Raw genomic sequence first — 25,619 nt, 5'->3', positions numbered from 1 at the left:
CTATGTAGTTGTATGGATGAGTAGGGTTAAGGCCTCATTCAAGTACTGATCTATATTAATTACTAATGTAGGAAAACAGTCTTCCTTTTCTCCTTCTGTCTTTTTTTTACGTGTTTGTGCTGGATAACTTGATATTTTTTGGCAACCTGTGACAATTTGATATATCTTGATAAAAATTTGATAGATTTTGACAGCCTATTATAATTTGGTATACTTTAATTTTAGTCTAATGGTAATTTGATATATGTTAACAACCTATGATAATTTTATGTATGTCTTGGCAATCTATCGTGGTTAGACAAATTGTAATGATAATTCGATATATTTTTTTAAGCCAATGATAAATAGTTTATTTGGCAACCGAAGACAATTTGACATATTTTTAATGATTAATTTATTTATAGGTGGCTCTTCAGTCGGTTCTCAGCTTCATTGCTGAACAGCAAAAATACTGCAGCAATCGTGAACAGGCAGACAGCCAGCCTGTCTGCTCAAAAAGTGTGCAAGTTTCAGACTCGCCTACATTAGCACCAGTTATCGGCAAACGAGGCTCTGCATTAGAAGAGCTTTCTAGGTCAGTTTGACAATTTGATTGACAATGTCTACTAAAGAATAATTTATAGTTTGAACATATTGACCGCAGCTCTGAAATTATCACTTGGTTTACGGCAGCCTTTTTATTATCGAAAAATTAAATGATGTATGTCAATAAATATAATATAATGCATATATATATAAATATATTAGTATAGATATTGATATAAAGTATTTGAAAATATAATATATAAATATATTAGATATGTAAAAAAAAATTAATATATAAATTAATTTAAATAGTAAAAACTATCAAATTACTTACTTACTTAGATCCTCCTACGCCTGGGGGTGTATAGGGCAGCAACGGTTGACTTCCAACTTGACCAATTTTGTGCCAAAGACTAAAGTTCATTGAAAGTGGTTCGGAGACTCGTTGCCTCTTTCTCCAGGTACCTCTCCAAGTGTGGTGCAATGTCTTCCACTCCTTTGAATGCCGGTTGGGGTCCAACACCATAAATCATTTGGGGAATGAGGAGATGGAATGCTTCCATCTCCTCATTCTGATCTGGTCGGTCACCAGTAGTTGTTCGGTATCAGCCCTTATCTAGGCATTCGTTATTCTTCGGTCGAATGTACCGCAAGGCCAATGCACGCAGACAATTATTCTCGAAGCCAAGTAGTCTTTTTTCAGTATTCTTTGGAAGGCTCCAAGACTCGCATCCACATAAAAGTACAGACATTAACTATTAAATGACGATAAATATAACTGAAAGAAGAAAGTTTTCAACAATTGGGATGGCAGAAGGGGGAAATTTCAAATGGATATATTAAATCTCTTGATTTAATTAAAAGTTGCGTTTCGTAAGTTCTCTGATTTTTGGAATCATTACCCACTGAAATTTTGAATAATAGAAAATTTTGAAAATAGAACGTTAATTGCTCTTCTTTATTTATGTGCACATGGAAAAGAGGATGCACAATCAAGTTTTGAAAAGGATTCTGACTTAGAAATTTCAAAAATGGCAATATTTTTTCAGTTATTATTTTTGACTTTTTAATCTTCTCTAAGACCAAAAATTCTACCCCAAATCTAAGATTCAAACCGAAGTTGCTACGGCCACTGCAAGTCGTCTTTCCGCTGCGGTTTCAAGTCTTGTAAAATGATGGTAGAGAAAGAGGATGCACGATCAGGTTGTGAAAGTGATTCTGACAAAAAAAAATGTCAAAAATAGCAATTTTTTCACTTAATATTTTCGAGTTTTTAGCCTTCTCTAAGACCAAAAAGTCCACCCCAAATCTAAGATTTAAACCTAAGTTGCTACGACCACTGCAAGTGTTCACTGCGCTTTCAAGTCTTTTAAAATGATGGTAGAGGAAGAGGATGCAGGATCAGGTTGTTAAAGTGTTTCTGACTCAAAAATGTCAAAAAATAGCAATTTCTTTCAGTTTTAATATTTTTGCCTTTCTAGTCTTTTGCAAGACCAAAAAGTCCATCCCATATCTAAGATTTGAGCCTAAGTTGTTACGACCCCTGCAAGTGTTGTTTCCACTGCGCTTTGAATTCTTTTAAAATAATAGTTGGATTATACTTTTTGCAATGTCCGAACGCTCGTGTATGGTGAAGGGAGCTTTGAGGGGGAGCATACAAGGGGGAGCTTTGGTGCTGTGCTGACGCACTGTCATTGGAAGCACGTAATTCTAATAAAATGTCAAAATGATTGAACCTTCAAAAGTGGTCAAAAAGCAGTTGATTTACGAAAAAAAAAAATGAGGGGACTGCGATGGGAAGCCAATATGAGGGGGGATTTTGGAGTTGGATAATTGAGCTCTCATCAGAAGTGCGGACAGAATTTGGAAGTAACTGAATACTCGTAAGTTGTCAAAAGTGAAAGATTTACGAAAAATATTGAGGGTGCTGGGATGGGCACCTAACATGAGAGGGACGTTTTACTTTTGTGCTATTGGACTGGGATAGGAAGTGTACTTATTTATAAAATTTGGAATAATTGAATGTTCAGAAGGGAGAGGGAGAGAAAGAAATGTTAATTTAAACAACAATTGTAGCCCTAATGGCTAATTTGATGTTGAAAGGCAAAATATTTTATTATACACTATTATATATTGACGTAAAAAAGGGGATAAAAAAGTTCTGGTAGCGGTTTGTCCGAGCGCGCACAGGCACAAGTTTTAGCTTCTGTCTCTTACGGCTAACTGTCAGGACTTCTGGGGGTAAAATGGGGTCGGAAAGCCATTGATTTGCGAAAACTATTAAGGGGGCTACGATGGACAGCGAACATAAGCGGGGAGCTTTGGTGTCGTGCTATTAAATTGTGATTGGAAGTGTATTTATTGATAAAATGAGGAAGTAATTGAATGTTCATAAGTGGTCGAAAAGCCATTGATTTACGAAAAATATTAAGTGGGCGGTAATGGGCAATAAACATAAAGGGGATGCTTTGGTGTCGTGCTATTGCACTGTGATTGTAAATGTATTTATGTATGAAATTTAGAAATAATTGAATGTTCAGAAGTGGTCGAAAAGTCAATTATTTACGGAGAGTGTTAAGGGGGCTTCAATGGGAAGCAAATACGAAGGGGGAGTTTTGATGTTACGCTATTGCTCTGTGATCGGAAGTATATTTATTGATAAAATTAGATAATAATTGAATGTTCAGAAGTGATCGAAAAGCCATTGGTTCACGAAAAATGTTAGGGGGGTTATGATAGGCAGCAAACATAAGGGGGTAATTTTGGTGTCATTCTATTGCATTGTGATCGGAACTGTATTTATCTATGAAATTTGAAAATAATTGAATATTCAGAAGTGGTTGAAAACCAAACGATTTACAAAAAATATTAAGTGGGCTCTAATGGGCCGTAAGCATAAAGGGGAAGTTTTGGTGTTGTGCTGTTGCCCTATGATCCGAAGTGTATTTATTGATACAATTAGGAAGTAATTGAATGTTCATAAATGTTCGAAAAGCCATTGATTTACGAAAAATATTAAGTGGGCGATAATGGGCAGAAAACATAAAGGGGATGCTTTGTTGTCGTGCTATTGCACTGTGATTGTAAATGTATTTATTTATAAAAATTAGAAATAATTGAATATTCAGGAGTGGTTGAAGAGCCAACGATTTACGAAAAATATTAAGGGGGCTGACAGGGGAGCAAACATGAAGGGGTAGTTTTGGTGGTGTACTAATTCACTGTGATCGTAAGTGTATTTCTTTATAAAATTAGGAAGTAATTGAATGTTCAGAAGTTGTCGAAAAGCTATTAATCCACGAAAAATGTTAAGGGGGCTGCGATAGGCAGTAAACATGAGGGGGGAGTTTCGGTGTTGTGCTCTTGCACTGTGATCGGAAGTGTATTTACATATAACATCTGAAAATAATTGAATATTCAGAAGTGGTCAAAAACCAAATGATTTACGAAAAATATTAAGGGGGCTGCATTGGGGAGCAAACATGAAGGGGGAGTTTTCGTGTTGTGCTATTGTACTGTGATCAGAAGTGTATTTATTCATAAAATTTGGAAGTAATTGAATATTCAGAAGTGGTTGAAAAGCAACCGATTTATGAAAAGTGTTAAGGGGGCTATGATGGGGAGCAAACATAAGGGGGAGTTTCGGTGTCGTGCTATTGCACTGTGATCGGAAGTGTATTTATTTATAAAATTGGGAAATAATTAAATACTCAAAAGTGGTTGAAAAGCAAACGATTTCCAAAAAAAAAATTAAGGGGGCTGCAATGGGGAGCAAACATGAAGGGGGAGTCTGGGTGTTGTGCTATTGCACTGTGATCGGATGTATATTTATTTATAAAATTACAATGTCATCGGAAGTTTATTCATTGATAAAAATTGGAAGTAATTGCATATTAGGAAGTGGTCGAAAAGCAGGCGAAAGCTTTTGCTTTATCTTTCTTATTTCCTTCAAACACCGTTTTATGTTGAAGGGAGTCTTTGAAGGGACTATACAAGCAGAGCGAATTTTGTATTAATGCATTGTCATCGTAAGTGCATACAGTGACAAATTTAGAATTAATTTAGAATTTAGAAACGGCCCAAATAGGGCCCACATATGACCCACTAGTTTCACAGATTTATGCGATAAACAAACGAGTCGGTGGGTTGTAAAAAGTGACTTAAAAACGAGTTGATAAATATGAAATTTTCAATAGCTGAAAATTAGAAAATGTAAAATGGCTTAGTTTATAAATTAGGATTACAGTGGAGTTCTATCTGTCATTTTCTAATAGAATTCTATCGAGATCATCGCACACTGGTATCTTGAATGATTGAATGGAAATTGTTAATTTCTGTGGACCTGTAAATGAAGCAAATGACACACCATCAGTCTACGAAATTCATTTTGATCCTGAAAAATGTGAAAAAATTGAAATGACAAAAATAATGAGTTTGACATTCTTGGCTATTTAAGAATAGGCTGTTGATTTTGATAATAAACAATACATTGAGTAAATAAGTTATATAGTGAAACCTACATCCTTTTTTTCAGATAATGGAGCAAATATTTAATTACGCCATTTTAACACAAGGTACAAAAATGAAACTTTGATAGTAAACCGCTGATTTAAATCAAGTTAAATGAAAAAAAAATCCAAGAATATACCGAAAAAATGTCAAACAGGGGCATAAAATACCTTGGTTTATTAATAGATACAGAAATAACTAAATTCTTTTCAACTCTTTATTTTTTATTATTTTTGTATAATGAAGAAAGAACATTATTCTGAGAGTTTAATCGTTTATTAAGGCGCAATAATATAATTTAGTGAGGTTCCCTGATTCTAAAACTTGCTTCAGTTTGGTTAATTGTAACTGCTATTGGAACGAAGAAGAAGAAGATTGGAGGCGAATAAACCAGCAAAAATTTTGTATGAGACCGAAAGGTGACGGTTCTTAGACTTCAAGTTTTCTTTTTCAATAGAAATAGAAGATTACAACACTGTAATTTTATTACTGGAATAATAATTATTTATCAGTTAATCAATGTACCCTCTATTCTTGAATATTACAAGATAAACTGTTGATCTTTCCAGATTTATAAACGGGGGAGAGGACACACCCTCGGGACAGGAAGAAGATTGTGACTCTGATTCAGGGTGTACTACTGGCTGGATTCATATGAGTCGGAAAACAGAGGTTATGGATAAACAGGTAGCTAACATCTGTACTTCAATCTTTGTTCATTTTCGTCTACTACAAAATTAAAATAATACTAAATTGAACATTAAAAAGTGAAATATAAAAAAGAAAAAAAGAGCATAAAACATAAATGTCGGGATTTCCTTTCCTCTTTAATCAAATTTAAATTACTTTTTTTTCCATTAGGTATTTCTTTGTCAGTATGTGATCTTATTTCTAACTTAGTAAGGGCGTTGGAAGCGGGAATATATGTGATTGGAAGTTGTAAACCTCCAATTAAGAGTTTTTGATCAAGAAGATTATAACGGATAGCTTTTTAGGCTTCTCAACCTTCTAATTCCAGAACTGATACCAAATTGTGACATTTTGGGTGAGTTGTGGCGTTTATGACATACTAATGGCTAATATATAAAAAGCAAATCGATATGATCAGTGGCTTAAAATTAAGACATTAAAAGTTTATGAATTGAGACATTAAATAAGTTTTGAATTGAGTTGATTAAATCAATTCAAAAAATCAATTCTAAAATCAGTTTGAATTCAGTTGATAAAAAAAATCAACTTGAATTCAGTCGATTAAAAAATCAATTCTAAAATCAATTTGAATTCAGTTGATTAAAATCAAATAGTTGCAGGCATCAAGTCATGATTAATTGGAGAAAAATCTAAGACAAATAGTCTGAGGCAAATAGTGTGAGGCAAATCTGGCATAAGCCCTTTTTTTAATTGTATAAAAATGGGTATTAATAGATAACAAGTGAAGTCGTTTCACTTGTTGATAGATAAGTCTATCATCCATCCGTCAGAACTAAGGTAGATAGTCAGAGAACTATGGAATGAAAGGTCGGATTGATGTTGAACAATTTCTACACACAAATTAAACAATATTCTATGTAGTAAAAAGCCCTCACAAAAAAGCAGTAAAAAAGTAAATTAAGATAGTTAAAAAAATCAAGCAAAAAAAAAAATATATATATATATATCTTTTTCGCAGCTTAGAGCAACAATTTTTAACACAATGATACTAGCCGGTTCAAGCAAACCGACTAGTCACTGGTATTAACGTAATGAAATATGGCTACCGAACAAAAATTTGGCGTGTTTCTCAAAACCAAGTAAAGCAAAATAAAAGTACAAAAGTAAAATAAAAGAAAAAAAAGCCCAGCCTCAACGAATTTCTAGATTTTCTTATTTTTTTTCTAGCTAAGAGCAACAATCTTCAACTCAATGATGGTAACCAGTTCAAGTTCAGATTGCCTTTCAAGCTGTTGCGAATCTTCGCCCTTGACAGGTGCTCCGCCGATTGTTCAACCTCCGTTCACCTCAATCCCTAAGAAGCGAGGTAACTAATTCAGGTTAGCACGGTTTGATGTGAACTTGCCGCACCAGCTCCTAATGACCTAACTGGCTAGCTTTTACTTTAATTAATTAATTTAAATGAATTTAATTAATTTAAATGAGTTTATATTAAAGTTATATAATTTAAATTAGGTTAATTAATATAAATTAACGCACCAGTTGTTAACTTTTGCATTTCTAACAATCTTTGTTTTCTGAAAGAGAGGAAATTTTTTAATCAAGGTCGTATTCGGGCGGGGGGACCAAAAACTAATTTTGCACCACTCTCCCATGAAATTTTGTTTGGCTTATAAAAATGTAACAAATATGCATTTATGCAAATTTTTGGTGCGTTTTATAATTTTTTTTGTCCCCTCCCCCTAAACCAAAGCTTTGGACACGCCCTTGTTTTACATGAATTAATTTGAATAGTTGCAAAAATAAAAACACTTTTAATTGTAGAGAGATTTCTAAAATAGTCTATGCTTGAAGTAAGGATCCTCAGTGTGACCTTGAGTGTTACTGAAGTTGCCAAAACTAGCTTTAGTCTCTGGCTTTGTTTGTGCAGATTTCATAACCTGACTGGGGTATTAGTTACGACTGTGTCTGCACCAGAAGGAGGTGACGAATAACCCTTTTGAATACATCCTGCCCTCATATCTAGAATATAAAAAAGTATCGATATGGATGAAATGTACATTATGATGTTCAGAAGAGCACCATGGAGGTAGTTAGACCTGGATCTGAATACTCTGTAATCCAAAATATTTCATAGTATTATGTGGCTCCATAGCTTTGTCTTGTGCAGATTTCATAACCTTAGTGCATGATTGGGGTATTGATCACAATTGAGGCTGAATCCGAAGGGAGATGGTAATACCCATTTTAAAAAAAAGCCTCAATATATGTTTGAGGAATAATACTAACTACAGACAGCTTTCCAAAATACCTCATGCTCGAATTAATTTTTTTTTTAGTGTGCCCTTAAAATAGGGTCTTAAAATTGAGGCGATCGAAACCCTTTGAACTCTAGCTCCCTTTTTGACATGGAATGCTAGCAGAAAATAACCACATCTGTAATACCCCTCCCATAACGCATCTTGTTTTTGAAATCGAATATGTCTAGTATCGTTAATTTTTTTTAATTGATTAACCTCGTTATAAAAAATTCTAGCAGTAGATTTTACCATATTTTTTGTCCAGTAGTGAATAATATCTTGAGTATGTTTTTTTTGCATTTGTCATGCTTTAGTGCATTAATGACTATCGATACTGCACCCAAACGGGGGAGGGGGTTCTGTTTGACTGACCCACTCCTGCTACTCATCTCCAGAACTAACAAGTAATGAAAATGACAAGTAAACATATCGGGTGTAAAACCCAGCTTGAGATTTGAAAACGTACCAAGGTTGGAAGTAGTTGAATTTGTTGTCTTTTGTATTCCCAATATCGAATATCTTATCGATATTCTTCATTAAGTTAACATTATATATTGTTTATTTTAAATTAGATTATTTTACAGTAAAATTTAAATTAAACAGTTATTTAAATTGTGGATGATATACTGGTTTGCGGATATATATTATAGTTTTGTCTTGTGAATTCATAGCACGATTGGACGATTAACCATTGGATGCGAAAAGCAAACCTTGAGGTTCTGTTTTAATTTTTTTTTCTTCAATAAATTTCAGTTATTTTGATAGTAATTCTTTTAACTGTTGTTTTAATGAGTTCAAGAAGGTTTCCCGCTGGGGCTGATAAGGGCTAGACTAGAATAAACTGATCAGGGGTAGAATTTACTAGAATGAAAATCATAAATTTATCAGCGAAAAACACCACCAGAGGGTGAAAAAAGTGTATTATAAAAAACAAGTTTAGACATTACTTTGCTCTTTTTTTTACTTTCTTGGTCCATTTTGGGGACTTTTCATGGACTTCCCATGGACTTTCCTGGACTTTTTCATGGACTTTTTTTGGACTTTTTCATGGAGTTTTTCATGGACTTTTCATGGACGTTTTCATGGACGTTTTCATGGACTTTTTCATGGACTTTTTTGAAAATCAGGAAAATTTTCTTTGGCTTGTAGCCATGTATGGGTAATGCTAAACTTAATGAAATTTATATATTTGAAATCACCATAAATAGCCGATTCTTTTGATATATCTATTAGTCCGTTTTATACAGTTTCGATTACTGTTGAAACGAGTCGCTCCTTACTTACAGTTCATTACCACGAACTGTTTGATTCCAAATATATTAGATGCATTAACTGTTACTATCAAAGGCTGCGAGCCTGAGGATATTCGCCTGGTTTTTGAAAAAGTGAGGAAACACTCCTTAAAAGTCAAAGAACCTTAATAAGAATCACACTATCAGATTCAGCGTATCAGAGAACCCTATTCTAGATGTTTCAAGCTCCTATGTCCAAAAATGTAGAATTTTGTATTTTTGCCAGAAGAAAGATCACGGTTCGTTTCACGACCACAGAATTTTCCTATACAAATTTTGAGCTAGTCATTTTGTTTAATATAGCTGGAAGATCTAATAACTATGTCTTTGGAGATAACATGACCCCCCACAATCCCTGGGGAAAGGTCTTTAAGTTAAAAAATTTGCCAATTATGAACTTGTAGTGTTTACTATTGGGAAATGTGCATACAGTTTTCGGGTGGAAGCAGGGGAGTGAATTTTCTGTATGGGTATCTTCCACAAGTTGAATTTTCTAGGGAAGGGAAATTTCCTGGTGATATACTTTTTAAGATAAACTTTACCCTGGGGGAACTTGCCAGAATTCCTATAAAAAATTCCGTGTTGAGGGGGGTATTCCCATGGATGTGGAGTCGGATATCCCGGCATTATTAAAACTATCATAAATTAAATAAAAAAATAAGTTCTTTTCAGTTCAAAATAAGGAGTAACATTAAAACTTAAAACAAACATAAATTATTATATTTGTGAGGGAGGCTGCCCCCTCTTCAACACCACACTCTTTTCGCTTAAATTCGAACGTTGTTCAAATGCTTTAATAACACTCCTGAAACACAAGGGTCGTTTAATTAGCAAAAACTTTAGTGTGAATAGCGAAGTGTTGTGGAAGGGATAGTCCTCATTATACACTTTATAATAAAACTGAAGGCGCGAGTTCATTTTTCCCATGTAAAAATATTTCAGGGGGGGGTCAATTTCCCCCCCCTAGACATGCCCTTGCGTTTAGAATTATTACCGTATAATTATGTCCTACTTCATTAATTATGAGTTAAAACTACACTTGTAAACTTTATATTATAGGAATTCCTCGTTTGATCCGTGGTAAGCTGTCTCCTGTACACCTATCTGTCTCACCAAGAAACATTCCCCCCAGACAATGCGGAACTACTCCAGTGACAATACGTAGAACCGAACCAGCTAACATAAATTCAAAGTTTTTCCATATTGACTGTTCAGTTTCGAATGACCAACGAAGTTCATGGTTGACAGTTGAAGGTGAAGTTGATGCCATTTCTATAAGTGATTCATGTATGGGAAGTATGGTCAGCTCAGTAGAGATTCTGTGATAGTCTTTGAAAAGTGAAAAATTTTATATATAACAGAATGAGAAGAACTGAACATGAAAACCGTGTAAAATGGAATTACATAATAAAAAAGAATACAAAATCGTAATAGAATTGAGTTTTGTTGTGTATTTGTTTTTTCCCAGGGTGTATTTTGGTTATTCAATTTCTTTGTCGTGTGGATTTTTTTCTTCTTGGGTTAAAGTAATGTGACACCAGTGAATCTGAGGTGTTAAGTTATTCTGAAGGGGATTCAAACACGTATATCTTGGTTGTGTGCAATATATATATATATATATATATATATATATATATATATATATATATATATATATATATATATATATATATATATATATATATATATATATATATATATATATATATTTATATATATATATATATATATATATATAAAGGAAATGATTAAATTAAATTTCAATGTTTTCACAAGTTAAATAGAGTTGAATTAAACAATGGCGAAAATAATTCAAAGAGGGTGGAATAGACGGGTGACTACTAAGATAAATATGAAGATCCTCTCCCCTTATTTAGATCGTTTTTGGCTAAAAATTTGTTTTATTGAAATAAATAAAATCTATGATGATTAAATATGAACATTTAATGTTTGGGTTTTGACACTCACCCTTCTCTCCTTCCTCTGAAACACTTTCTGATCCCCCACAGCTTCAACGGGTAATTGATCCTTTTAATAGTTGATAAATTACTTGTAAGCTTTGGAACTTGACTCCTTCTTTTATGATACCACCTCATATTTGGTGATTTATAAGATTAATATCGTAAAAGATGCTTCTGCATACAAGGAGTGCATTTTGAGCTAGGTTCTATCCAGGAGAGGGGTTGGGAGGGGACATTTCGCCTCGAAATGTTGTCTGGCCTGTAATAAAGTAACAAAATGCATATGAACAAAAATATGTATATAAAAAAAATTGTGCAAAATATTTTATGTATATAAAAATATATTTGTTTATGCATATCCCCTCTCCTTATATCCAGGACGTAAATAAGAAGTGACATGGGGGGATTGCAGTATAAGGTACAGAAAACACAAAATGACTAAATTTTTTTTAATAAAAAATATCCTAAAAGTCCTCCAACGAAACTAACCTCCCCCCTCCCCCCTCCGCTCCCCCGAGTAGAAATCTCAAAAATACAGATTTTAGGATATATATTATGTTCGGGAAAAAAATTGTCAATAGAATTTGGAATTGAGAAGTTTCGTCTGAAGTTTATTGATGACGTTTCATTTCGCCAAACTTGATCGAAGTAGTCGTCTTGATTAATTTCAATTATTTTATTATTTTTGTTCAAGTTACTTAGTTTACGGATTTAAATATATATATATATATATATATATATATATATATATATATATATATATATATATATATATACATATATAACTGATGTTGTAGTACAACCTAACCTCTGATAACCCGGCGAGATGATTGTAACGCTTGTGGCTAAAATAAAAATAAACGTGGTTACAACGTCATTGTCCGTCCATAATTCATTTAATTGAACGTTGTTCAACGTTAAACGTTCTTGGGTAATAGTATCAAAAAGTTACTAGTGACAAACTGTTAGTAAGGAGTTATTCGGCCCAATAGTAACGGAAACTTTAAAAAAAAATTGAATTTTGATAACAATAGATACATCAAAAGAAATCGCGCTTTAATGCTGATCCCAAATATAAAGATTTTTTAAGTTTCATTACAACAATCAAAACCTAGGAGACTAAGAAAATTTGGTCAATTTTTGAAAATGTATCAACACTTTTTTTTTATAATTGAGAGTCATGCACTCAGCTTGTGAAATCCTTGATATTTCCCTTGCAGTCCAAATCTATATTCTGATAAAATATATTTTCAGAAAGGGTGGGACTAAGTTTAATTCTAATTTAAACCCATTTCTACTAATCATAGCTACCATACGGCCTAATAAATAATTCTGATTTTTAAACTATTACGTGTGCCTTGTCTTTGAAACCTCGTAATTTGACCTCACACCCATTTTGGGTACCACTTCTCTTTGAAACCTCGTAATATTACCTCACACCCTTCTCTTTGAAACCTCGTAATACGACCTCACACCCATTTTGGACACCCCTCACACCCCTTCTCTTTGAAATCTCGTAATATGACCTCACACCCATTTTGGACACCCCTCACACCCTTTCTCTTGAAACCTCGTAATATTACCTCGCACCCATTTTGTAACAGGTAGCAGGACCTTCATAACAGGTAGCAATACATATAGAGTCGTTCCTAGGGTCGGTGGTGCCATTGGAAAAATTAATAATAGCGCCCCTCCTGACTGAAATATAAACAAAAAGAAAGCCAAATCAAAGTAAACAAATGGAAATGTCGGACAATCCCCAGCCATGGTGCCCCTCCCCAAGCCACTTTGCCGGGATCAGTTGTCCTCAACCCCCTTTGAAGACTCTGAAGTTATATGCTAGAACACTACGATAAAGATGTGCAATTTTAGTTGCATAGAATAATTATCTAATAGTAAACACACAAATAACTGCTCCTTGAAAGATTCAACAGGCTCATCTACTAAAAAAAAATAAGAGTTTAAGTCTCAACTCCCGTAGGTCGTCCCTTTCTCCCCTAAAGTAAGTATTGTGCTTAGCAGATTTAAATGTACAAGAAATCCTAAAGGACGGGGCAAAAGATTTGTTTTAGAAAGTTTTTTTTTACGCAAAAGTACTAGATACCCAGGGAGTTTTATGTATCTTGGGTCTTCAGGTGGGATAAATGGTAAGTTTAAGATCTTCCTTGCCCTGGGGCAACCATGCCCTGTGTACCAAAACTGTATGTGACCCCTAAAAAATTAGAAAGCCGCGGGAAATTATTTCGTTTTACCAACAAGTTTGTCCAAGTTTTTAATCTGCAAGGGTCTCTGCAATACCAGATCGACACAGAGCCCTTAGTCCACATCTTCTGCTGCATTTTTATTTTTTCCTCAAATTTCGTAAAAAACTGAAACCAAACAATAGCTGTTTTCTATAGAATGAATTACGTAGCGATTAGTTGACACTCTTAACTATACGTAGAGTGGATATGAGGACAGGTTTCTCCTCCTCGAGATTGGTCCTATGGCTATTCCTCTAAAGTTTGGCCTAATAGTCATTCCTAACTGTGATTATCAATCAACATATTTCTGGTTTTAATCTAACAAAATTTGGAAAATTTACCAGAAATCTGACCAGAACTTTTTTGGTGCAGCTTCCAACTCTGGCTCTGATCATGACTCAAAATCCAAAATTCTGTCATTCTGACTGGATCCACAAAAGTATCATTCATTTTTATTCTGACGGGATGGGGGATCACCCTCCCTGAGACTAGAAAAAAGTTTTTTTTTTTTTTTTTTTTTTTTTTTTTTTTTTTTTTTTTTTTTTTTTTTTTTTTTTCTTTTTTTGGTCATAGGTATACTTTCTTTAGCGATCTTCTTGAGGTCAGTCCGAAGGAAACCTTCAACTCTTGAAGAAATAAAAAAAATACATCACTAACTTTGGCTAGCTTGAGTTAATGACCAAAACAGTATCCAGGATTTAGTTCTGGGAGGGGGCATTTTTTGGAAGGAGGTTTATGCATAAAAAGTGTAATCTTGTGCATTTTCATTACGTTTTTGCGAGTTGACCGAAAATTTCAGAGGAAATGGGGAGGGGGGAGTTTCAAACACCCTAACCCTTCTCCTGGATACGGCCTTTCTTATAACTATCGTTTTTTGACTGGAGGGGACGCAACCAAGACTGGTCCTAAGAGCCCTTCCTTGAAAAATGAGATAGATAGTCTGAAAAGATAAACTTACAATTTCGAGCCCCTCTATCCCCCTCCACTGAAAAAGGGAAGTGTTTTGATTTCTAATCTATCTTCGTGTTCACAGTAAAGAAAAAACAAACATTTTTGTGTAAATTATGAACATAGTATTTTATGTGCGCAAAATAGCAGGAACATTTGTTTTTGGGCTGAATAAGAAAAGTTATCAAACCCCTCTAATCTATTGGTAGCATTTAACAGGTTCCTGTTTTTTGCTCTAATTCCATAATAAGTTAGAAATGATTGTTACCTAGGTTTTCTTTACCTTTGTCGTACTTGTATAATAAATAATGTATCGAATCAAGACTCGTATATATATCAAAGCTGCACGTAACAGGGAAAGAATGTTGAACATTAATCTGTAAATTTGGCAAAATTCTGGCAAAACAGTATTTTTTTTTTTATTTTTTATTTTTTTTTATTTATTTTTTTTATTATTATTTTTTTTGCAAGCTCCTTGCACTCTTTCTGCCACCAACAAATTTACTATTTATAGGTAATTATCAGTAGATTATAGTAATTATAATAAAGGTAATTATAATAAATTATAGGTACAAATTTATTATTTATAGGTGCTTGAAGTAACTTGCCAGCTACTTTTAGGTCTCATGTTTTATGGCCTTTGCTGCCACCATTGTCGTGGAATCCATAGTGGTAATTTGATTCTTTATTTTTTTTAATTTTTTTAATAATTAATTTTTTCTTTATTAAAAAAATATTAAATTATTTAAAAAATTTTAAGTTAAATTTTATTTTTTATAAAATAAATTTTTTAAATTTTGCAAAATTAAAGACAATATTTTTTTTTCGCAAGCTCCTTGCACTCTTTCTGCCACCAACAAATTTACCACCTATTGGGGCTTGAAATAACTTGGCAGCAGTGATTGCCATTTTTAGGTCTCACATTTTATGGCTTTTGCTGCTACCATTGTCGTGGAATCCATGGTGGTAATTTGATTGCTTTCGCATTGCCATAATTTTCCACATCCAAGAAGTAAAGCTGATTTTTTTTTTAGGTAATAATTCTATGAAGATAGAGGCTTTTGATACTGATAGGATTTTTTTTTATAATTTAATTATATATTAAAACACTTTCAACGTTCTTGTAATATATTAATCTTTGGGTGGGTCAGGACTTCATTCTCCTGTCTAGGCAATGAGTATCTTATGCCTACCTCTAAATTTATAAAATCAAATTATACAATAAATTTGAGTGTATGTTTCATTAATATATAATAATAAATTGAAGTATGTGCGATATATTTGCTACATTCTGTATACTTTGTCTAAACTACTACTTATTTATTATTAATTAATTACTACTATTAAGTTACTAATTACTTTGGTGCAATTTTTTCCAAATCCTGGGGGGGTTGCAGTTGTACCCAGTTTTCCCAAATCAAGTGGAAATGATACAATGAAAACTGAAAATGAAGCATATATTACCATAAAGGCACCAAGATATGCTAAAAAAGCTGACCTGGTTCCCCGGAAATTGGATTTATCTAGGCTTATCGTAATTTTGACAAGATTTTTTTTTGCAGAAACTAAAATTTAGCTTTGGGTAATCTGTCGTCTGGGGGAGAAACTTAGGTCTGAAAGGGGCGGCTGCCCACCCCCCAGCTCCATAGTGAACTGCTCCCTTGTGTCTAAGGCCAACGGAATTTTTATATTTTTTATTTACTCAAGTTGCTTAGGAAAAACAAACGAAGAGAAAACTTTGGAGAAATTTTCTTATTTTTATTTTCTCAAGATTTTTAGGAAAAACAACCGACAAAGAAAATCTTTGAAGAGCAGCAGCTTGATAAAATATGTATTGGAAAGCAATTTTAGAAAAACAAAACAGTAGGCTGTAGCTTTTTTGTTGTATATTTGTCTGTTGCTGTTTTATTGCCTCGTAATACTTCGATTAAACCCCTTATAACCCTTGTAGGACCTTCGATACATTGTTCTCTTTGTTTCAAATTGCGTTTTTGTGGCGCTGTTAATGACAGAAAATAAATACAGAATTATAACTTATCTTGCAAAGACAGAGCTGCCATCTGTGATATTTGTAAAACGATAGTGTTAGTGAGACTATAGAATAGAATATATTTATTCACTACAATAGCCGGAGCTAGCATTAGCATGTCATGACAAAAATAACTTATACCTTCAAAACCACTCACAGGAAAATTTAAACAAACATTATATTAATCAAACATTAAACATTAGTCGTGTTAATATTATTAAAATGGCGGGTAAAATACGGGACAAATGATTTGCTATATCTCATCGGTACTATAGGCTGAGCAAGTGAGTAACTGTGGACAATTCTTTTTTATTTGTTGGAGTCTAGTAACTGGTCCTTCAGTTGGGGGGCTTTTAAGGTTGGTTAGTAGACGTTAATGAGTTGGGGAATTCAAACAATTTAGTCTGAATCTATGTGTTAAGCCATGTCTACGACTATCAAGCGAGTCCAAATTAAGGTGTTTCAGTGCATGAAACAACTGTAAATCAGTCGTTGCATTGCATTGAACCGCTACTGGTAAGGATTTTTAATTTCCACCCTAAATGACAAAAGATAAAAGATTGAAGACAAAACTAAAGTGAAAACTAAAACAAAGTCAAATCCAAATTAAAAAATAGTAAAGTAATTAAAGGAATATAATTAACTTAAATTAAAAAACCTATGAATACATAAAACAATGAAATGTTTCATTATAATAACCAGGATGTTTCTATTAATTCGATTATCATGTTTACTCCCATTATTATCCACTTTTATAAATGATGTCAAAAAGTTGTGACCACCAGTCTCCGGCTATTAGTTTAAACGTGGAATTACTATTTTCGAAATCATCTTAAGTACTGCTCACCTATTTCTCGTCCAAGACAAAAGGAAAATTCCGCTGTGATTCCTCTTTTATTTGTGTATTTCGTCATGGCCAAACAGTCATTTCGTCATTTTCGTCATGCGTATGCATACAGCATTTTGTCATTTTTGTCATGGCCATACAGTCATAGGAAGTTAAAGGCACATAATTGTGATAGATTTTTTAAGCTAAGTTTTAAGAGTCTCACAATCCTATGATGAAAACGTTAAGGTCTTGACGAAAGCTATTTCGACACACGGTAATTTTATTAATCACTGAAATAAATAAACACTTAAAGGATCTAAGTTTAAAGTATTTCCAACAGCTAAAAGTTTCTAAAGTTATAACTTAGACTCAGATAACGCATTCTTAAATCATAGGATACACCAGTTCATTATAAACAGAGGAGTATGTTAACGTATTTTAGATTTCCGAGGGATCGTATTACATAATTATATATTCGACACAACTTTGGGGGAAACGCAACACAAGCTTCTCTTCGTCTCTATGTTTTCATGATACCCGTTGTTATGCATACTGCAGATGATATGCAGATTATGCTCTTCATGTACATCAGAACACAAAAGGAAAGTAAGGGGTCAGTTGTTTGGGGGAAGAGGAAAAAAAATAAAAAAACAGCAACTTCTTGCCAATATCTTGTAGTAATTAAATTAAATCCAATTTAGAGGCCTTATCTAAGACAAAATTTAAAGAATGGAGACCGCAGCACATTTAAAAGCAAATGGAAACTGCTTTCTATCTGTATTCTAGCAGGCAGGGGCGCTGCAATGGAGGTCCAGGGCAGAACTAAAAACTTTTGGTAAACTTTGGACTAAACGCCCAAAGCTCTACTGAATCTGAGAAAAAATACAAGTAGTTTCAGCGCAATTTCTGGGAGTCTGAAATATCAATCCGGTTTTGATGCTCCGGATTAACTTAAAATTTATACTTTGTTTTATGTAATCTAGTGTTAGAAGTTTCTGGTCCTAATCAAGTTTCTGTTTTTCAGGTTTTTTTTTTTTTTTTTTTTTTTTTTTTTTTTTTTTTTTTTTTTTTTTTGTAGACTATTGAGAGATATAAACAATATGTGTTTTATGTTAGCTAGTGGTGGAATTTTTGGTTTAAGCAAGAATACTGTTTTTTCGGATGGTTAGTTTCCCTATCTTCTCTAGTCTTTTGGACTTAATAGGTATTGGAAATATCACAAGGCAAATTATCAAAAAGGCATCAGATGGAAATGAAGAATGTGTCATTAGAATTTCCGTGACTAAGAACACTGTGCGTAATTGTACGTAAAACTGCTACGTGCTCTTACGTAATTGGCGAAGGAATACTCTTTGTTCGTTTAAGTTTCAATTTTGCTCTTTACTTCTGTAAGAAAAGCTTTGGTCTTCAAATTTATCCAGATGCAGATCCATTTGGATCCGTCTGGATCTATTAACCCAGATGGATCTGGACAATCAGGGTGTCAGTTTTTTTTTTTTTTTATCTTTTTTTTATTGGTTCACAAGTATTTTTCTTCAGCCAAGTAGTTCATAAGACATGAAATAGGTAAAACAGAATGTTACTTACAAAAAATTTAGCAGATTTATTTCTTGAAGTATATTTAGTAGAATAAGGCGTAAAACTCCACAATTTCCATATCTCAGTCGTTAACTTGTCAAATCAATAGAACACATCAGTCCAAAGTAGCCTGCATTTAGACTCGTTCCTAAAGGGGGAGGGGGAGAAGTAACTAGGTCAGGTACTCTGGGTTCCAGAGTGGGAGGGGAGGGAGGAGTCAAGTTGTGCCTTGGGGATTGTCTATTTAGATTAAAATTTTCACTTTTATTTGGCTTTTTTTTGCTTATGTTTGAGTTGGAAGGGGGACGGGCTGTAATTAATTTTTCACGGACACTCCCAACTCTAGGAATGGCTCTGCTCCACAGGTGTATATTTCACCATGTTTTCTACTCCAAGTTTATTTTAACTTGTTTTACCTTCTTGATCTAACTAATTAATCCTTCTACTCTGAATTTTCTTAAATATCAGAAAGCCGTTTACTTGGCAATGACCGATGCGTTTTTATATGATCTTAAAACCAATCCATGAACGGGGTCAATTCACGAATATTTGGAAGGTGGAAAATGTAATTTAAAATATTTAGGGGGGTAATGATCACTTTCTGATATATTTTCAACGAAAACTCAAAAAAGACATTTTTGATGATTGTACACAAAATAATCGATCACTAAGGCAATTGAAAATTCATCAGAAGTTATGTATTATTTGAAGACCCTTTCTTTGCCCCTTTGGGAAATAAATGGAAATTGGTAGACCACCCTCTCTCTCTATCAACTTGGATAGCTCCCCAATTTTTAAAGGTTCGCAAATTTCTCCTTGGTAATAACTTTAGATGAGGGAACACAAACCTAATTAATTTCTTATATTTGAAGAACGGACGAAAAGCAAAAATCTCGGGTAATAATATTGCTTTCAAAACTTATTTTTAAAATTTTCAGTTAATGAAAACTAATCTTCAAATTACATCTAAGCGATAGAAGAAAGACTGAATCAAACAAAGCAAAAACACAAGACAGAATGAATGGAAGACTATTCACCAATTAAATTGGGCAAGAATTATCTGCATTGTGATTGACTAGGCTTATTTGGTTACCTAATTTTCATTAAAAGTGTGGACGGATGATTTTAATTTAAACTGAAGAAAAATTTTATTTCAATACTTTAATTACCCTTTTGCGACCGACAGAACTTTAATGTCCCGGCATGTAAAATTTTGTTGGTCGCTTCTAAATTGATCGATAGAGTGATAAAACCTGTTTCATCGTTTTCCGCCGTTTTTGGCCAGTCGATTGATGGGTAACAAGTCAAAGTAACGCTCAGTTAATCAGCTGTTAATCAGTTGATCAGCTCAGTTGATCAGGAGTTAATCAGCTTACGCTGAAGTTTTGCTGTTAGGCTTTTTCTTTGCTTGTTTTGCTTTTTCTTCAAAAAAGGTAAGAAATCGTTTTTATTATTTGGGATAGTGGGCTACAGTGTTGTAAGATCAGAGCAAAAACTGTAAGAGTTATTGCTTATGCTTAAGGAAACATTTTGGCATAAAAAAATCTGATAAAGTCCTTTGGACGACTGCTGTAATGGATTCTATTTTTGGGACCTTGCCGTCCCAGTGGACAATGCCCTTGTGTGGTGGTGACTGTAAAGTCCCGCTGGTCGAAGTTGATTAAAATGACATTTTCTAAAATGCTCAACGATTAGCGGTTTCTAAAGCAGCAGCACTCTTGGAACTGTTTTCTTTTGGTTTATTTTAATTTCCTGTGGTCTGTGACGTTTGGTTTGGTTGACCTGGCTTTTAAAGATGCCACAGAGTCTCCATTTGTCTCTTATCTCTTTTAAGGCCTGAAAGGTCGGAACTGAAGAGTATTAGTAACATATAAGAGCTGAAACGGGCGCTAGTGTCGACAAAAACTGTCAACGCCATCTAGCGTATGCTGACAATTGAATTTTTTTCAAGGATGATAACAAATCAGCAGTCTGCCTCTATCTCTTAATTGTGTTTTGCCTTTTATTCATATCTTTCTCTCTTTTATTCAGGTCAAGATTGAACAAAGAAAGAAGAAATTCCTTCCGTCGGTTTCTCTCTCCCTTCCTCTCTCTCTCTCTTTCTCTCCCTCCCCTCTCTCTCTCTCTTTCTCTCTCTCTCTCTCTATCTACATCTCTCTCGTATTATTTTATTGTATAGTTGGCTCTTGTTCCAGACTATACGAAAATGAACATCTACCAGTGAAAGTACTATACTGAATGCCTTAGAAGAGATGGGAAGCAATCTTAGTGATTTGGATGAAGAGGATGTCTGGTTTCAGCAGTCTGAAGAGAGAGCTGGATCTACAGGAAAACACCGACACAGAAGAAGATGTTATGGAGAGAGACCTGATTGAAATGGCGTTAACTACTGTTCTCCCAAGTTCAGACATACCAAATGCTGGGGAAGAGTCGCCAGCCACTCCTACAATCCCAAACGACATAGATCCTTGGTTTGCTGTGCCTTCAATTTCATCAGCACCTGTTCCGTCTCGTGCAGCAAAACAACCGAAAAAATGTTAGACTGCCGGCAAGGAAAGCAAAAGTCAATGAAACACAAAGAACATAGAAGAAAGCTGTCGCATAAGCCCATCAGTTGGATTTGAAGATTACTGGGGCTAATTTAGAGGGAATAGGGTGTGAATCAACTCCTATGGTTTTCTTCCTTACCTGCTTGAGCAATGAGCATGTTCAGTTTCTTGTTTTTCAGGCAAATCTTTATTCTGTTTAGAAGGGCAAGAATCTCAACATAACAGACAGTGAACTTAAGGTATTCCTTGGGATAAATCTATTAATGGGTTACTACCAGCTTCCACGCATGAGTGATAATTGGTCTACTCATCCTGACCTTGGTGTCTCTTTCACATCGTTAAGGATGTCAAGAAACAGATTCGAAGATATTCTTAAACTTGCATGTCAGAGACAACCTGACAATCACAGCTGGCCAAAAAGACAGGCTTTTCAAGCTGCGACCGATGATGGACCTACTAAACTTCCACTTCAAGCAGTTAGCGAGGCCCGGAACTTACCTGAGTGCTGACGAAACCATCATTCTCTTCAAAGGACGTTCCACACTAAAGCAATATAACCCAATGGTACGATAAAAAGATGCTTTAAGCTTTGATGCTTAGCCTGCATGAACAGCTTTGTCTACAATTTTGACGTTTATCAATGAAAATTCCAAGCTATCAAAGACGATTTAGGATTTGGACTGGGTGGTAGAGTTGTGAGACAAATGACTGAATGTCTCACTGAAAAAGAGCATACCGTCATTTTTGATAACTTCTTTTGTCTGTCTCCCTTCTTGAGCAACTTAAAGAAAATGGCATTTTTGCGTGTTGCACTTTTCGCTCAAATAGGAAGGGGCTTCCCATCCTTGCACCCGACAGAACTTTAAATAGAGGAAGCCTCGACCAAAAACATCATAGATCAATTGGTGTCTATAGATGTAGGGATTCCAAGACTGTTCCATTTGCCTCCAACTACCATGGTACAGAGGTAGCCTCTATAAAAAGAAAGAAACACGATGGGTCTACCTCGGTTATCACAACCCCTCAAATATCAAAAAAATATAATGACCATATGGGGGGTGTGGACCTTCCTAATAAGAAAAGGGCAGCATATGGAAGAGATAGAAAGTCTTTAAAATGGTGGTATCGACTTTTTGATGTTTTGTTGATTTGCCACTCTGTAATGATTTGACGCTCTGTAATGCCCATGTTTTGCACAATCTCGTTTTTACCGAAGAAAAACTGACACTGCTAGAGTTTCGGCGAAGGATCGTGAGAGGACTCGTGTCTGTGTCACAGTCGAAGAGGAAAAATGGAAACACTTTTTAGAAGGCTGTTGCAGTTAACAAGAAAAGATGAGGGAGTTGCGGCGCCTCGGTTCCAGACGATGTCAGTCTTAGTGGTATGGGTGATCGCTGGCCTAAATTTGTTTCTCAACGCTCAAGATGTCAAATGTGTTCTGTAAAGCAAGTTGAATAAAGATCACACTCGATTTGCTCCAAATGTGGTGTGACGTTGTGCATCAATGAATGGAAGAATTATGTTGCTGAGGACCATGAGTATCATCAATGACTGAGTTGTAATTAAAATTCCTATATAAGTCTTATATTTTGAATAGACAATTTTTTCTTTTAGAATAAAGAAACTTGCTCAGCGGGACTTCTCCCTTCCCGAAGGGACTCGGTCCCTTCGGCTGGTGTTTGATTAGGTTGCTTTGCCCAGTGGGACCACGGAGTCCCACTTTGTACAGATTTTTTCCTACTCATTTTTGGAGGGATTTATTATTATATTCAATGTCATAGTTTTTTTTTTTGGTTGGGAATCATATATTCTTCGTCAAATTCGATGAAAAATTGAGGGCTTGGTCGTGAAAGGCGTAAGATTCACCTCAACATCCTTCAAAGCTACATCTTAATATTCTTAGCCTCTCCATATGCACTCGGAATATATTATATTCCCTTTTCCTATTGATAAATCCTGCATGTAAGTAATGAGCAAATTGCATAATTTACAATACTTCCCCCGGGGCCTTGCGGGCATGGCATTCCTGGAGGCATAGATATATATGACCTTTTGACTAGTTTGAACAAAAAGGCAAGTTCAAAATTTCTATCAGTGCTGGGCAAAGAAGACAACTAGAAAGAGCAAAGATGGGGTGGGGGGGGGGCTCTACTTTAGTCTCTCTACAACATCTCCTCAATATACATTAAAATTTTCAAGTTAATTCCTTCAGCTGTTCTTTACATAGTGCTGATATTACCTTTTCACAACCAGCAGGCTTACAGTATGTTTTGATTGTGTTCGGCATCTCCCTAAGCATTTCATTAAAATTTCACAGTAATAACTTAGATCTTTTTTTTAGACCCATAATCAAACATACCCTCTTTTCCAATAAAAAACTTAATATTTAAACAGTAGGCAACTTCCATAACTTACAGTCCTCTTCCGGAGGGATGCAGGCTGACAACACTGGAGGTAGGGTTATTTAACCGTCGGACTATTTTGAACAAAACGGATATCCCAGAATTTTGATAGAATGCAAGTGGGGAAACAGGCGTCGGGTAAGGGGTCTGATTGCCCCTTCATCACTTTAGAACTTTCGATTTTCAGTCGAATCAGCCCCCTCTAAAGTTTATTCTGCCACCCCTTCCTTAAAAAACTCAGATTTTGACAATGAACAATTAGCGTAGCTTACAGTTCTTTGCCCAGAAAGATTTTGGGATTTTGTCAACACCAGAGACTTAGTTACCGTATTTGAATTCAGACTATTTTAAACAGCATTGTTATTCCAAAAATTTTGACCAAATGCATTTGGAGAAGAAACGGCTTTGGGGAGGGCGCTGATTGCCCTCTGATCACTTTTAACCCAGAAAAAGGGCACTGGGACTTTCAATTTGTAATTGAATGAGGCCCAACCGGAGTTTATATAACCCCCCTTTACAAATAAAGTGCATGCGGCAAAAAAAATAAAACGTTTAAGTAAGCCTTATGACCCTTTACTGTGGGCAACGCTAGGACGTTGCCTACTAGATATGCGATTTTTCAAAACGTTGACTGATTCCTGAATATTTATTATTGGGCAATAACTATTCTAATTATATTGCTATCTTAATATTATTCCTGTTATTTTGTTTGTATTCTTTATTTTGTTGTTTTACTTTCTCCTAATATTTTTTCAGATTATATTGTTATATTACTAATTTATTGTTTTATTGCTTATTGTTACTATTGAACCCTAATTAACGAATAAATAGAAAATTAAGATTTATTCAATAAATGTGAAAAACGCTGATCTAAATCTAATTCTGATCTGAATGGAAAATTCTGATAGAAAAAACCGGTTCGTTAAAGCCTAGTTTGTCAGCACGTAAAGTAGGGCCCTATTACTATTCCTGGAAGCACATGATTGCAGCAATAACTGTTAAGCATCCCATTTGATTCAGTCCTTTTATAACAAACAATTTCAGCACAGTACAAGAACATAAACACATTCTTGCTAATTAAACAGCAAGCAAGTAAGTATGCTATAAGCAAGATTATTTAGTATTATGATGATTGGTCTCATTTGGGAATTTAAATTGGCACATATTGTCTGGGGTGTAGGGGATGGCCCAAATGGAGGAAGATAGGTTTATCAAAGCCATAATAGATGGTTTATATATTCAAGAATAGTGGAAAAATATGGACATTTTGGGATGTCGCGGTATGGGCTCCTTAAGGGCAGAAATTAAAAAAAAAAAAAATAAGAGGATTGTGGTATTCTTCGGTTTATCTTAGGACGATACTAAAAATGTCCGTCTTATTTACATTATGGATCTTAGATTTTTAAGATTATTTTTTATGAGAACATTTATGAGAACAAATGCTTTTCAAAATTTAGGGGATGGGGAGGATTTCCCCCCTCTATCACTTAATTCATGTTCCTGGGAGGCTCGGCATTTGTTGTTAATGTAAAACAGAAATATGGACGGATATTCAGCATCAAAGGCTAAATAGACCAGATTTTTCCCAACAGCATTTGGAAGACTAATATCCCACACAATGTCCAAAATCGTGCAATATTTCTTAAGATCAAGTGCTGCATTTCTGCCGTAAAATATGTTTGCTTTTGAAACATCTTCTCTTCTTTGTATTTGCTTTGGAATTGTTCTCTTTCGTAGAGGTCTGTTCTCATTGGAACCCTACAGGTAATCATGTATGTATTATGTAGGATTTATACCCATTAT

At 34.6% G+C, this 25,619-nt stretch overlaps 1 protein-coding gene across 3 annotated transcripts in view; it reads left to right on the top strand.

Annotated features, from left to right (window-relative positions):
- The window catches only part of LOC136028413 (uncharacterized), a 154,563-nt gene extending 143,850 nt beyond the window's left edge, over positions 1–10,713 (top strand). For 2 of the 3 annotated variants that reach the window (XM_065706250.1, XM_065706251.1), the window contains 4 exons: positions 405–574; positions 5,604–5,721; positions 6,913–7,051; positions 10,337–10,713. In XM_065706250.1, the coding sequence (XP_065562322.1) occupies positions 405–574; positions 5,604–5,721; positions 6,913–7,051; positions 10,337–10,602 (693 nt within the window). In that variant the 3' untranslated portion in view covers positions 10,603–10,713. Of the gene's footprint in view, positions 1–404; positions 575–5,603; positions 5,722–6,912; positions 7,065–10,336 lie in introns of all 3 variants that reach the window. The other variant, XM_065706252.1, reaches the window with a different exon arrangement.
- The last annotated feature ends 14,906 nt before the right edge of the window (positions 10,714–25,619 follow it).

The sequence above is a fragment of the Artemia franciscana genome, chromosome 6 (genome assembly GCF_032884065.1).
Source record: "Artemia franciscana chromosome 6, ASM3288406v1, whole genome shotgun sequence".
Lineage (NCBI taxonomy): Eukaryota > Metazoa > Arthropoda > Branchiopoda > Anostraca > Artemiidae > Artemia > Artemia franciscana.
The sequence above is the reverse complement of the archived record's forward strand: the minus strand, read 5'-3'. Positions and strand labels throughout refer to the sequence as shown.